This window comes from Panthera onca, chromosome B3 (assembly GCF_046562875.1).
Source record: "Panthera onca isolate mPanOnc1 chromosome B3, mPanOnc1 haplotype 2, whole genome shotgun sequence".
Taxonomy (NCBI): Eukaryota; Metazoa; Chordata; class Mammalia; order Carnivora; family Felidae; genus Panthera; species Panthera onca.
In genome coordinates, this window is record NC_138344.1 from 53,013,253 (window position 1) to 53,027,730 (window position 14,478).

Consider the following 14,478-nt stretch of genomic DNA (forward strand, 5'->3'; position numbering starts at 1 on the left):
GCTGAGTCCCTATTACTGAATGCCTATATTGTGCATCAGGCAAAGGAACACAGAATAGAATATATGCATGGTTCTTAACCATAAAAAGCTCATAGTCTTTCATTATGCACACACATAAACAAGTAACTTTCATACAATCATTAACTTTGACTACCAGGTTTGGCAGCAGGCCATCCCTCCCTTTAAGAGTCCCTTCTTGTCAATTACTGCAGTGGGTGTGGTGCATTTAAACCTCCTTTACCTTCAGTGTCCCAAAGATGGGGCTTCAAGTCTCAGAACTTCTTGCCTGCCACACATTATAGCCAATAGTAGGCATAAGTCAGTGAGATTTAAATGCCATTTCTGATCTAGCTTTGTGTTTTAGGATACACACGTAGAGACAGAGACTCACTAAATCACCTTTCGACTTACTGTGTTTCTTGCATCTTAAGGCGGCTGTACGGAGAGGGCATCGTGGAAAGAAAGCACTGCTCTGAATGCTCTGGTCAGGCTAGGATAAGCTGACCTAGGGGATATGGACACACACCTGAGAACGAATCCATGCCTGAAGCCCACAAAGTTCTCTTTGAACATCACACAGAAACAGCAGTATCTTTACTTTTAACCAATTAGGCCAGATTCTTCGAGGGACTGAAATGAGTAAATCACTCTTTTCATCTCATTCCAGTTGCTTCTGCTCCTTTTCACCAACCCTATCAAATTACTGAATAGGATTACTTATTAGCTATTTAGATAATAAAAAATATACAGACCAAAGAACAATATAGATCACTTTGTATTTATTACATATTTAGCCGAATTGTTTTTCAAATTACAGAATTCAACTCCAAAATAAAGTCATTAATGCCTATTAGGTTGTTATTCTCACTTGCATTTTTCCCTCTAAAATTTTAACACAGCAAAACACCTTAAAGACTTGTGAATAGGTTCAGTGCACTTGCAGTGGCTCACAATCATGAGACAAAGATCATATTCATCCATAAAAAAGAAGACAAAGAACTCAATATTTTACAATATTACTGACATGAAACAAAATAAGGGAAAAAATACAATACTGCATTTTCAGCACAACTGTTTTTTGGTAGAGGATAGCAGGTTACTATTTAAATAGTGCCCCTCTGCAAAGAACATGCGGACACACTTGGCACATTAGCACTTGGTAACTGCTCACCTTCCATCTGCCCTCTCTTCAGAAGTACCCTTACTCAGGGCCCCACTTTCCCTTGAGCCTGATCCGCCCGCCTCCACAGGGACTACTCTGGCGGGAGCCTGATCCTTCTTCATTCACCTGCTCTTAAGGTTTTGCCGTCTGCCCTTTATTCTCCCCCAGAGTCACACCTGCCGCCACCTGCACTCTCAGTGAAGGTGCCTGGCACAGAACTCACACGCTGAGCATCCCCACCACAGCTCTACTCCAGATGTTGCCCCTTCACTTTAAACCATGACTGTAAGGTAAAGAGGATTATCTGCCCACAAAAATCATGCTCCCTACTTTACAGTCACGTCTTCCTGCAATGCAAAAAAGGTTGGTGATGCCTGATTTAGAACTTAAAACACTGAATTAATTTAGGCAGATACACACTGCTCCGAAGTTCTTTAAAATTTACTCTTTCCTACTGTTGTTTTAAAGCCATAAAAATATAAAAATTGTAAACATTCTACTAAATGTTTCAGTGGAAACTCCATTACTCTACTTTTTATTTAGTGGATTCAGAAAGAACAAAAGTGACACTATGTTCCCTTTGACAAGCTAAAATGATGCTCCCGGCCCTAACCTACCATTACACATCTCCCACCATCAGACAGCTCTGTTGGCCAAGCCATGTTAATGACAACTGCTGTTGCCATTCACGACCAACCTTTTAACAAAGCAACAGAGTAGCCCATTGTAATCTCTCCTAGATAGTCATCCATCTGCTTGCTGGGCACCTTACACACACTGCGCTACACTCAGCCTAGCCTTGGTGATCATGCACACACACAGAAGTAAGGACACACAAAAAAATGGAGCACCTCCTTTGCCACATACTGTATTCCTCTACAAAGTGAGAGGGTACTTCCTAATTTTTTGTCAGAGTAACAGCAGAATCGGGGGTTGGGGAAGAGGGGTGCTGTTGACAGAGGCAGAAATAAAGAGGAAGCTGGTAAGTCTAGCTACCAGTGTCCACCACATCCAAGAGAGCGCATTCTCTTCACATGACGCTGCTGGGAGCATAAAGATGAATCTGACCTTCTATTCAAAAGTGAAACCTACTCAGGAAATTCTAGTCATTTATCATTGCTTTCATAGCAAGGTTTTACTGTATGTTTTTAAAAACATGAAATTAACAAGAAGTGACATTTTTAAAAATGGGTAACTTTAAAATTAGTTTTTAAAAACAGTGCTTTTGTTTTTAGGGAGAAAAATGCTAGACACAAAAAAGTAATAAAACCTAACAGCTCTAGGGAATCCCTTTAGTATCTTTATCGGTTATGATTAATGAGATAATTTAAACCAGAATTCCACACGTAGGTGATAAACAGTACCAATTAACCAGAGTATTAACTGCAATGACTTAAAACTGTATTACCTGAACAGTCTCCATGGTGAAGTGCCAGAAAAAGTGAAATAATAAATATTTTCCACAGCACCATAAGATTTTATAAAATACTTACTATTTCAGTTTTTAACTTTAATGTACAATCTCAAGATTGTGGTCCATTGGTCATAGTAGGCCTAACTTCTTCTTTCACTGACAAGAATTCTGACATAGGCCATAAAGGCACAATTACAACATGAAAATGATGTATCTTACTGAAGAATCTGTACAGTATACTTAAGCAGTCACTGTTGTGGTTGTATCCATTGAGTATTAGCAGATTCAAAAGCCAGGAAAGATGGTTTTTCCATTTATACTCACAAAATTTAGTTTGTCAAAAGGACCTAAATGGACCTAAATGGTAACTAAGATAGTTGCCATAACTACAAAGTCCTTTTATATCTGTTTTAGTATTCTGTCCTCTTATGGGTTATGTTTTTATATGACAATATTTTGTAAATGGCTCTGGGTTTTTAAAATAAGAATACATTTAAAATAAGGATTCATTTTGAATTTTAAAAACAAGTTCAAGTGGAAAATGGACAAATTCTGTAGCTGAATTATCTGCAATTATGTGTAACAAGTTATCTACAATAAAAACTATATCACAGATTGAATCCCCCCGATATCCAGCATGCTCATGGATCTCCTAAACTGTTAGTGTGTGCTGTGCCAATTTATTTCAACACTGATCCAAGCAAAACATAATTGAAAGTAATGACTTCCCTATCGAAAAGCTTACACTGCATTCCAAAGCCAAATACAAATTAGGTTTGGGATGATCAATGCCATGTCTCCCCCCGACTCCCCCACCATTAATGCAGAGAACGGAGACTTGGCTTTACTACAAATCAGCTAGCACTAGAGTAAATTTGCTATAAAATTATTTATAACAAAATAAATATTTTCAGTCCCTCTACACTAAGTGACATATAAATCATTAGCAGTTTATAACATTAGTTCAGGTCACTTTTGTGAGACCCAAACATACTGTACAATCCTGAGTAAAAGGTTAAGGATACAGTTTCTTAGGGATCTTTCTTGATCAGGATATCAGGATTCATAAAGAAAACACATAAAACCACAGCTTGTAATAATCCCCGTTTTCATTAGAAGTACCAGGAGTTCTTTTTACTTTGGTAAATAAGTTTATCTATGTAAACCATTTATTTTGATGGAGTAAAATAAAAGCAGAGCTTCTGCTAGGATCCCTCCACTACCTTTTGACACTGATACAGTAAATAGTCAGGAAGAGTAGAGCAGGAGGATCTGAACCACAGGGCTAATACGTCACCATGAACTCGAAAATGCAGCAAGCAGGGGATGGATGGGAGTAGCTGACAGGCCAAAAGCCCTTCATTGCCTACAAGAAAACATAAATTGAAAATTCTTTAAGACAAAAGGACTCAGACATTTCTCCAAGATACACAAATGACCAAGAAGCACGTGAAAAGATATTCAACATCACTGATCAGTAAGGAACTGCAAATTAAAATCACAAGGAGCTACTAATCCTGTAAGACACACACACACACACACACACACACACACACACACACACACACTCATATACATATAACAACTGTTGGTGAGGATGTGGAGAAACTGGAACCTTTGTGCACTGCTGGTAGGAATATAAATGGTACAGATGCTGTAGAAAATAATACGGCAGTTTCCCCAAAAATTGAACAAAAATTACCATATAATCCAGAAATTCTACTTCTGCATATATAACCAGAAGAACTGAAAGCAGGGACTCAAACACAGGTATGTGTACACCCACACTCAGAGCATCATTTTTCATAATAGCCAAAAGGTGGAAGCAACCCAAGTGTCCATCGACAGATGAATAGATGAACAAAATGTGGTATATTCATATAAGGAATAGTATTCAGGCTTAAAAAGGAAGGAAATTTTGACATATGCTACACACGAATGAACCTTGAAGACATTATGCTAAGTGAAATAAGCTAGTCACAAAAGGACAAATATTGCATGATTCTGCTTATATGAGATCCCTACAGTAGTTGAATTCAGAGAGACAGAAATAAGAATGGTGGTGGTCAGGAGCTGGAGAGGAAGGGGGAATGAGGAGTTAGTGTTTAAACGGCACAGAGTTTTAGTCAGGCAAGAGGAAAGAGTTATGGAAGTGATGGTGGCAATGGTTGCACAACATGAATGCACTTAATGCCAATAAACTATACAGTTAAAACTGGGTTAAAATGGTAAATCCTGTTATACTTTACCACACAAAAAATTCTTTAATAAAGTCTGAACAACACACTCATTTGAAAGGTATTCGTAACAGGAAATAATAGCTCTAAGAAATCTGATACTTGTAAAAGTTGATTTGTGTTCTGTGAGAAAGCCTCCATAAACACAAAATTGCCTTTTCATAACTCTACGAACCTATAATTTCAACAACATGAAGTCTTAGTTTCTGTTGCAGGGTCTTCAGGGCAGAAGGCAGAGCAGCTTGAGATTCTGACATTTTTACATTTTGCTTCACATCATTTGCGAAGGATAACCAGAGTTTGCCAAAGTTTTCAGTTGAGATTTTCAACGGTCTGAAAATAATTTTTAAAATTAGATATGTCCAAAAGAATGAAATTAATTCTAAACAAATACATTTCAAATGACTCATGGGAATAAAACATAATCATTGTAAATCTGGGCCCCACAAAATTTATGTTTTTAAACTAACTATGATTAGAATTAGAATGCTTACCATCAACCTCCAAACTTAGGAAATACTAAAAGAAGATTTTATTAAAGTGTCAATGTCTTTCCAATAAATCACTCAGTTCTTTTTCTGAGCATTAGTCATTTCGGCAAAATTTTACCAAGTTAAAAAAATTTTTACCAAGTAATTTGATGAATCATTCAAATATAAATATACTTTGAATTTGGGGACAATAAGACACTATTAACATCATGTACAGAGTATAAATATGAAGATCTAGCACCTTACATAACTCAGACTAAGGAAAGGATTTTAACAAATGTATTTTTGAAAATGGTTCATGAGACTGAAGATCAAATAGTTAACACTGGGTCTCTGGGGGTAGAATTACAAGGAACTTTTATATTTTACTTATACTTTTCCATAGCATTTGAATTTTTGTAATAATTATGCACTGATTTTATAATGGGGAAAATATTTTTAAAACATACATAGGATTTTATTAATACACACAGAAGAACTGTTAATTATACATACTGTGCTGCTTCAGGTTACTAATGCTCACCATGGGATATACCTTTTTAGTCAGAGAGTATAAGTTTTTGGAAGGCTGGATTCTATCTCCTACATCACCAAGGCCATGAAAACTCTTTGACAGACTGAGAGACACGTTCTTACTAAAAGCTTGTAAAGAGTAGGCAAAAATTACAGCAGTGTAACACAAGTGAATGTGTGAAGGTTAAAAATTTTTTACAGATATTTATTGGCATTCTGCATTTTTGGTTCAGGCAGCCTTCATTTAAAAAAAAATATTTGAATACAGTACAATATATCTATAAAACCAAATGAGAACAGAAAAAAGAAGAATTTGTTTTCAATTATTTTGGTAACACGGCTTAGTGCCTTGTATAATGCTAAATACTATATCTCTAATTAAAGTTTAATAACCTTCAGTAATTTTCTTGCAGATCTCTAAAGCTTAATAAACAGATTTTATGAAAGAATTAATCAAATAAATGAAATATAAATGAGAGAAACTTTAAAAGCTTTAAAAAGAAGCCACCTGGAATCTTTGAAGTTATTTCAATTTAAACATTACTTTAATATTACTTTCTCTCAGAAGTTTTCCAAAATTACTAATCAACCCCAATGTAAATCAGGTCCCATATTATAATCACTCATTGTACCATTTACTTTCTATTCAAAGCACAATTCAAAATTATTTATGCATTTATGTGATTGTTCAATGTCTCTTCCCTAGACTGGACTCTCCCTAAAGGTAGGGACGGTATCTAGCTTTGAATTATTTTACTCTGCAGCGCCTAGTGCAGTGCTTCTGTCCAGAGAAAAGGCCTAATAAATAGTTGCTGAATGAGTAACTTGAATTAACATTCCAGAAAATATTTACCTAATGAAATCTAATAGTGATAAGTTTACAGAAAATTCAAGCTGAACAGAATGAGTATCCATCATCTGATAATTTATAAAACCAAAAAGATTCCCTTCTGTAAAAGGTTTCTCCATCTGCACACTATATTGAAAGGTTTTGATGCTTTCTGTTTCTATTACAGGCAAGCAGCATCCAGGTTGCTCAGTGATCTGTAAACAAAAGTAATAAAAGTATTGAAGAAAGGATCAATACAGACTATTATATGAATGCCAATTTTCTATTTAATTGAATTTAAAAGCATACTATTGTGAGATGTTAATAACAAACTACAGTATAAAAATGACTAACAACTTCACTTGAGAAAAATTCACTAGCACAGATAATTAATATAGTATACAGGTAAAAGTTATGTGACAAATTGCAGTGAAAACCTCTGTATAATTTAGTAACAACAACAAAAAGATTATTTGGTTCTCAATCCTGACTAGCACCAGATGTTTAAAACTAGGAGAGTTAAAAAACAAAACAAAACAAAACCCAAAAACACCACAACCAACACACACACACACACACACACACACACACACACACACACACATATCTTCTTTTCTCAAGCTACAGTACACCCTTACTCAACCTATGGGGAGTCGAGCCCAAGCAACTGAATTAGATTTTGTTTTGTTTTGTTTTGTTGCTTTAAGTTCCATAGGTGGTCCTAATGAACACCTACAGTCAGAACTTCTGCCCTGGTCAGTGGCTCAGGTAATATCCCATTCAACACATTTTAGCTCACAGAAGAAATTGGTCAGTCTTGTGAAATAACTATCTACTGGTCAAGTCTCATAACTCCAGCAAGGACATCCATACAATAACGTAATATCAAAATGGCAATTCTCTAGGGAAGAAATAGAATTGATGCCCAAGCACTCAACATAAATCAATGAAAGAAAAAGAGAGCAGACAGTATACAATATTATCCTTCAATATTCTTACTCCTTGATGTTCTGCTTTGCTAAATTGAGAACTCTGCTTCAGTGTTTATGGCAAGAATGAAGAATGAATGAATATGGCAGTTCTGTGAGACATTTAAAGGGAGCAAAAAACCACAAAATTCATACTGAAAATAATAACACACTAACACCTATCAAGTGCTAGGTACTGCTGTAAGCATTTTACAGATATTAACTCATTTACTCCTCACAGTAAAGGCAGACACTATTAATATCTTCATTTTAAATGTGAGGAAACTGAAAGCCACAAAGCAGTTACATAACCTGACCATGTAACACAGCTAGTAAGTAACAAAAGAAAGATTCAAAGCCAAGCATTCAGAGTCAAGAGTCTACATTCTTTTTTTTTATTCTTTTTTTTGTAATGTTTATTTATTTTTGAAAGAGAGAGAGTAAGACAGAGCGTGAGCAGGGGAGGGCCAGAGAGAGGGAGACACAGAATAGGAAGCAGGCTCCAGGCTCTGAGCTGTCAGCACAGAGCCCGACGCGAGGCTCAAACCATGAACCCTGAGAACATGACCTGAGCCAAAGTCAGATGCCCAACCGACTGAGCCACCCAGGTGTCCCAAGAGCCTACATTCTTAACTACTGTGCTCTGTCCAAACTCACTTATATATTTATATTTATGGCCTTCCCCAATATAGCTGGAAAATCTTTATTATGTTTCCTTGTCTCTTTTGAATAATTCGTCCTTACTCAAAATAATAAAAAACCTGTCACACCTTTGGGTCTTTTTGCTAAAGAGAAAAGGATGTGGATGAAATTTATAAATCATCAGAAGAGTGAAGAACAGAAACACTAAGTAAGCATTACCCCTTTAAGAAAGAAATAAGGAACCATTCATTGTCTTACCTTAAAATTTTCTGCAGAAGAAATTTCTAAGTCAGCACTTTTCAATTCCAAACCACTCTTATTAGAAACTGACCAGACCACCAGTAAACAGTCATCTTTCCAAATTTTGTAAGAAGACACTGATATGGTTTCATTATTACAGACCTCCACAAGATCTGAATGCATGTGTTCAGAAGTTTCTTCCAACAGAGAAGAAGCTAAAGAGATTTCATTAGCAACTGAGGCTGCAGTGGACGAAGGAGAGTGAAGACCTTCCATATCATCAGTGAACAAAGAAGGTGTAGACAGTGTGCAACTGGAGAGTTTCTCAACGGAGGGCAGTTCTGTGAGTGACTCAGAATCCAAAAGTTCTGAGTTGAGAGAAAACTTATTTAATTCTTTGTCTCCTCTATCCTGCAAAGTATCCAAATAATAATCATCTTCGTAAGTCACATCTGACGAAGAACTAAAGTAAGAACAGGGCATATTCTGAGCACTGGTTGTTTCTCCACTTTTGGTTTCCTTGACTTTTGATTTCCTTCTGAACTTGTGAGATACGGTATCTGCTTTTCCTAGCTGCAAAAATAAAATATAACAATATCTAAAAAACCCATTCTACCAGTCATGAGTTTTAAACATCTTTCTATAATTTCAAATGAACAATTTACTAATTTGTTAAGAGTCTATGTATAAAGCATAGATTAACAAAAGAATCAGAGATGAATAAAATGTTAAACCCTAAAATAATGACAGTTACCTCACTTTGAACTATTAGCTAAATCTTATTTCTCATTAAATATACATAACATCAAAAAAAGAAAGTCAAAAAGTCATTGGTGAACAATTCTAAAAACTTGATCGATTTCAGAATGTTAGAGTACAGAATTGCACAAATTAAGAACAGTGAGAAACCCAGCCGTTATTTGAGTTTCCAGAGTTGTCCTGTAGAAGAGAAGATACCCTCAAATACATGGATGGCTCAAACTCTGGTTCAGTTGTCTATGACAATCGTGATTTCATGGCCCACAAGTCAATAAACAGAGAAGAAAAACTGATTTTACCTCAAGAACCAACTGGCAATGACTGACACACATACAGCAGGCAAGAATTTTATAATTGACTAGTGATGTCTGCTACTGACTCCGGTGACAGGAATGGCAAATCTGCCATCCTTGAGCCAACACTCCTGGGGAGTGGTCTGCAAATCTATGTAAGAAGAGTGGAGTGGTAGCTCACAATTCCCCTTGCCTCCCAAAGTTGTCTAGAATCAGGGCAGCAGTCTGGCACTACTCTAAATCCACATCTCCATCCTCCTAGGGGCTTTAACACGGTGTGGCCACCCTTCGCGTGATTCCAGCTAAGCAGAATTCTAGTTCCTCTTCCATACCCTCTCACTCCCTCAAGTCCCAACACCTCTTCCAGCTTTCAGCAGATGTCTCCTATAGTTCAATTCAGAAGTCATCAAACAAGAACTAAAATTCTACTAACACAAAAATGAAAACAAGTGTGTGGGTGAAGGACTTCCATTTCCAAGTAACCATGGGACTCGAATTAGATGTGTATTACACTGTTCAATATTGTTACTCAGGTCACTCATGTTCTGAGTTTTTTCATTTGTTTTTTCTCTTTTCTGTGCTTCATTTTGGGTTGTTTCTACTACTTTGTCTGCATGCTTATTTTTTTTTTCTATAGTGTCTATCCTGCTGTTAATCAGAAGCTACACAAGCCACAGTACACTAGAGTGACATCTTGGTTAATGTTAACATTTAAAGAAAACAAAGTTAACCTAGAATTTGTTACCCCAGAGAAAATGACTTTTAAAAATGAAGGTAAAAGAGGGGCACCTGGGTGGCTCAGTTGGTTAAGTGTCCAACTCCTGGTTTCAGCTCAGATCATGACCTCACAACTTGTCGGTTCAAGCCCCACATCAGGCTCTGCGCTGGCAGCTCGGGGCCTGCTTGGGATTCTCTTTCTCTCTCTCTCTGTCCCTCCCCTCTCTCTCAAAAATAAATAAACATTTAAAAAATGAAGGTAAAAGAATAAAATCAAGAAACAGACTCTTGGCTATAGAGAACAAACTGAGGGTTGCTGAGGGGAGGTGCAGGGGGGGAATGGGTTAAATAGGTGATGGGCATTAAGGAGGGCTCTTGTTGTGATGAGCACCAGGTGTTGAGCAAATGTCGAGTCACTAAATTCTACACCTGAAACTAATATTACACTATGTTAACTAACTAGAATTTAAATAAAAACTTAAAAAAGTAACAAAAATGAATACAAAATAAAAGGCAAAGATGAGGAAAAACAAAAAGCCTTGATACTCAGAGTGGATTATGTAAAAAAATTAACCCAGAAAGGATTTAGCATACCTTAAAAGGAAAAACACCCTCCTTACATTTCTGATTTCAAGCGCACCACAAAAAAAAAGCCTGATAATGAATTTGTCACAATGAATGTTGTCTTGAGAAAGACTGTTTAGCTGAAAGCTTTGCATGTTGTTGAAAGGGCAGAAATCCTTCGACATCAGCTACAGGGTTCACAAATCAGGGTTCCATAAGCCTGGGCGCACTGTGACCACAGAGAACTTGCCCCTTCAGTGCCAGGCATTCACTGATACCCACAGCCAGCTGAAACATCTTAGAGACCCAAGATAAGTCACTTTGCTGAACTGCAAATGCTGACTGAGACAGCATTAAGATACATTACTTATTTATAACTTTTAGATTGAATTTTTTTTTTCCTTAGGAGGGGATCTCAAGTCTGATAGAAATGGGGTCTAAAAAGAGAGAAAACAAGCAAAGAGTATTACAGGGATGGAAGGAAAATTCCACCAGGAGAGAGGGAGGATGAAAGCACTGTAATGATGTAAAACTGAAGAAAAGGTAGCTCTAATCACTATTTTGTACCAGGTAGGTCCATCAGTCCACCAAATTGGCAATTATATGGAATTCTCAGATGCTCAAAAATAGCACCTGTCCTTCACTCTGAGTTTTCATTCTTTTCCTATGATAGTAATATATCAGCATAAAAAGTTTTGAAAATCATCATAATCATAATGCCTGAGTATTATTTTCATTTTGGGGTAATTCCTTTCAGTCTCAATACATTTTTATCTCCTTAACAATTATAAACAAAGTATAAATAAAACTTTATATTCTGGTTTTTTGCTTAATATGTCACATGTATTCTTTATTTTATAATGAAGTATTTATCATTTTTAATGGCTGAGTAATATTCTGAGCTAATATAATTTATGTACCCACTCTCCTACTGTTGGACATCTAAATTGATTCCTATCTTTTACTATTAAAAATACCATTTTGAGAAGTACTTTTCCCAAATACATATCAGTATTATTGAACTATTATTACCGAAAATACTTCCCACTGAGAACTGTCCTATCCACCCATGGGAGTAATACCTATGGTCATATTTGTAACTTTATTTGGACCCTGACCCTTGCCCCAGCTGACTGGACTACAGAGAACACCTGACTCAAGCTAAGCCAATTAGAATTTCTCTTTCAGAAATATGAAAAGTGTATCACTGGTGGCTCTGGAGCTAGGGAAGCCATTTTCCACTGTGAGTATAGATGACAGCCAAGAGCTTTCGTAGAGCCCGGTTTTTTTGTACAAGACAGGGACAAAGATTCTCAGAGGACTATAACAGACTACTTACCAAATTGATTGTACTTTCCGTTCCTAGCCCAACAAATAATGATGATGCCAGCAGCTGCTTTTCTTTCTCCTCTTTAGATTGGGTAAGGACTTGAGACTGATCCTTTTTAATTATAGTTTGGTCTACATTCTCCATTATTACACTCTCTTGAGGAACAGGCGGAACTTCAGTTTCATCCCCAGTTTTGCCTTCTTTCTTGGGAAGATAGCCCTCTTTCCCCCATAATTTCTTTATACCTTCCAGCTTCAAGCTATTTGTCCTAAGGAGATTAATAATGAAATCAAGTCAACTTAAATAACTGCTGCTTAAATAACTTACTTTTTTGAGGCATTTTTAAAAACACATCATTGCCATGACCTCTTAAATTTTTTTTTTTTTTTAACGTTTATTTTATTTTTGAGACAGAGAGAGACAGAGCATGAACGGGGGAGGGGCAGAGAGAGGGAGACACAGAATCGGAAACAGGCTCCGGGCTCTGAGCCATCAGCCCAGAGCCCGACGCGGGGCTCGAACTCACGGACCGTGAGATCGTGACCTGAGCTGAAGTCGGACGCCCAACCGACTGAGCCACCCAGGCGCCCCGCCATGACCTCTTAAAAACAGCTTTCGTATTATATTCTCTATGTCAGGAAGTAAAACCTAGATCCCATGATGTTATTTTAGTTTCATCCAATGTCCCCACACCCTCCAGCTAAAGGATTTAAGGCACTAGAACCCTAGACTTAGTTAAAAATTTCAGATCACTTAATTGCTTGAATAAGTTGTCCAAATCAAAACTACTATAAATTAGCTCCTTTCCTCCACTGACTTTTCAAAAATACCTTTAATTCTGATGAGTTAAAGATCAGAAATGACTCTTAATAAGTTTCTTGGCTATAACCACCCAATAAATTCATTAAATAAAATCCTGTTGAAAGCAAAAAAAAACCCAACAAATCATTCAAATCCACTCCTTTGATTTAATCCAAAAAGTTTTCTTAATGTGAACTCTAGCTACATAGTCAACTATTATAAATGTAATTTTATTAAAATGAATGAGGTTTGGGGCGCCCTGGGTGGCTTAGTTGGTTAAGCGTCCGACTTCAGCTCAGGTCATGACCTCATGGGTTCGTGGGTTTGAGCCCGGCACTGGACTCTGTGCTAACAGCTCAGAGCCTGGAGCCTGCTTCGGATTCTGTGTCTCCTTCTCTCTCTGCCCCTCCCCTGCTTGCGCGCTCTGTCTCAAAAATAAATAAACATTTAAAAAAAATTTTTTTTTAGTTTTTTTATTTTTGAGACAGAGAGAGAGCATGAGCAGGGGAGGGGCAGAGAGGGAGAGAGACACAGAATCCAAAGCAGGCTCCAGGCTCTGAGGTGTCAGTATAGAGCCCAATGCGGGGCTTGAACTCATGGAGTGTGAGATCATGAGCTGAGCCAAAGTCGGACGCCCAACTGACTGAGCCACCCAGGCACCCCCCCAAAAAATTTTTTTAATGAAATGAGGTTTGATCTGTAAGAGAAAAAAGGTTTTTTTGAAAAAGCATGAAGATTATGAGCCTTTTTACTGGAGATGGAAGAACTGAAAGTCGTGATTAGAGTTTGGACTCACCTACTGCTGTCCCAAAAGTTATTACATCCGTGACTCTGTACTGACTAAGATAATCACCAAGTACAGGCTGAAACAGCCAAAGTTAACCCTTATTGTTTTTGTTTAAGAACTATGTCTCCTTTGCTCTTGGATCATTTAAGCGTGCCTGTCATGGCCCAAAATAGCATTTTAACATTTGTACTACAAAACAGATCATAAAATGAATCTAAAAGAAAAACTCAGAATTATCTGTACAAGTTATTATTCCTTTCTAATTTGTTGGACTCGTGATCATTTTGATTTTCCATATATGCCAAAAACATAGACAGGTGGTCACACTTCATACTGAGTGAAGAACTAATACTATTAAATAGTAATTGGCTGAAAGAAAATTTGAGTGTTAATAAAGAATGCCCTATGGGGAATTAGTCCAATCCTCCACAATGAATTTTACTGCTAAATTTTCCTTTTATGAATACCTTCATTTCTCCCTTTCTTTCATGTACCAAAAAAGCCTTCTAAAAAGTTTTTTTAAAAATAAAGCTATTATTTATCCACCAGACCTCTTAGAAGAAAACTGGCTGTCTTTGCAAGAGCGGATCCAAAAGTGGTCATGGGAACCATCTCTAGGATGCTCAACAACAGGAACTCAAAGGGATTCATAAATTCCCAGTGTTTCTGTAACCCTATTTATCAAAAAATATCCTTTAATTAATAAGGAAAAAGGGCAACTCTCCAAGTTT

At 36.9% G+C, this 14,478-nt stretch overlaps 1 protein-coding gene across 1 annotated transcript in view; it reads right to left on the minus strand.

Annotated features, from left to right (window-relative positions):
* Positions 1 to 762: 762 nt before the first annotated feature.
* AP4E1 (adaptor related protein complex 4 subunit epsilon 1) overlaps positions 763 to 14,478 on the minus strand; it is a 59,943-nt gene continuing 46,227 nt past the window's right edge. The window contains exons 17-21 of the mRNA XM_078448613.1: positions 12,169 to 12,427; positions 8,515 to 9,069; positions 6,671 to 6,861; positions 4,989 to 5,146; positions 763 to 3,942 (exon numbers count right to left, since the gene is read on the minus strand). Coding sequence (XP_078304739.1) covers positions 3,782 to 3,942; positions 4,989 to 5,146; positions 6,671 to 6,861; positions 8,515 to 9,069; positions 12,169 to 12,427 — 1,324 coding nt within the window. The 3' untranslated portion in view covers positions 763 to 3,781. The remainder of the gene's footprint in view (positions 3,943 to 4,988; positions 5,147 to 6,670; positions 6,862 to 8,514; positions 9,070 to 12,168; positions 12,428 to 14,478) is intronic.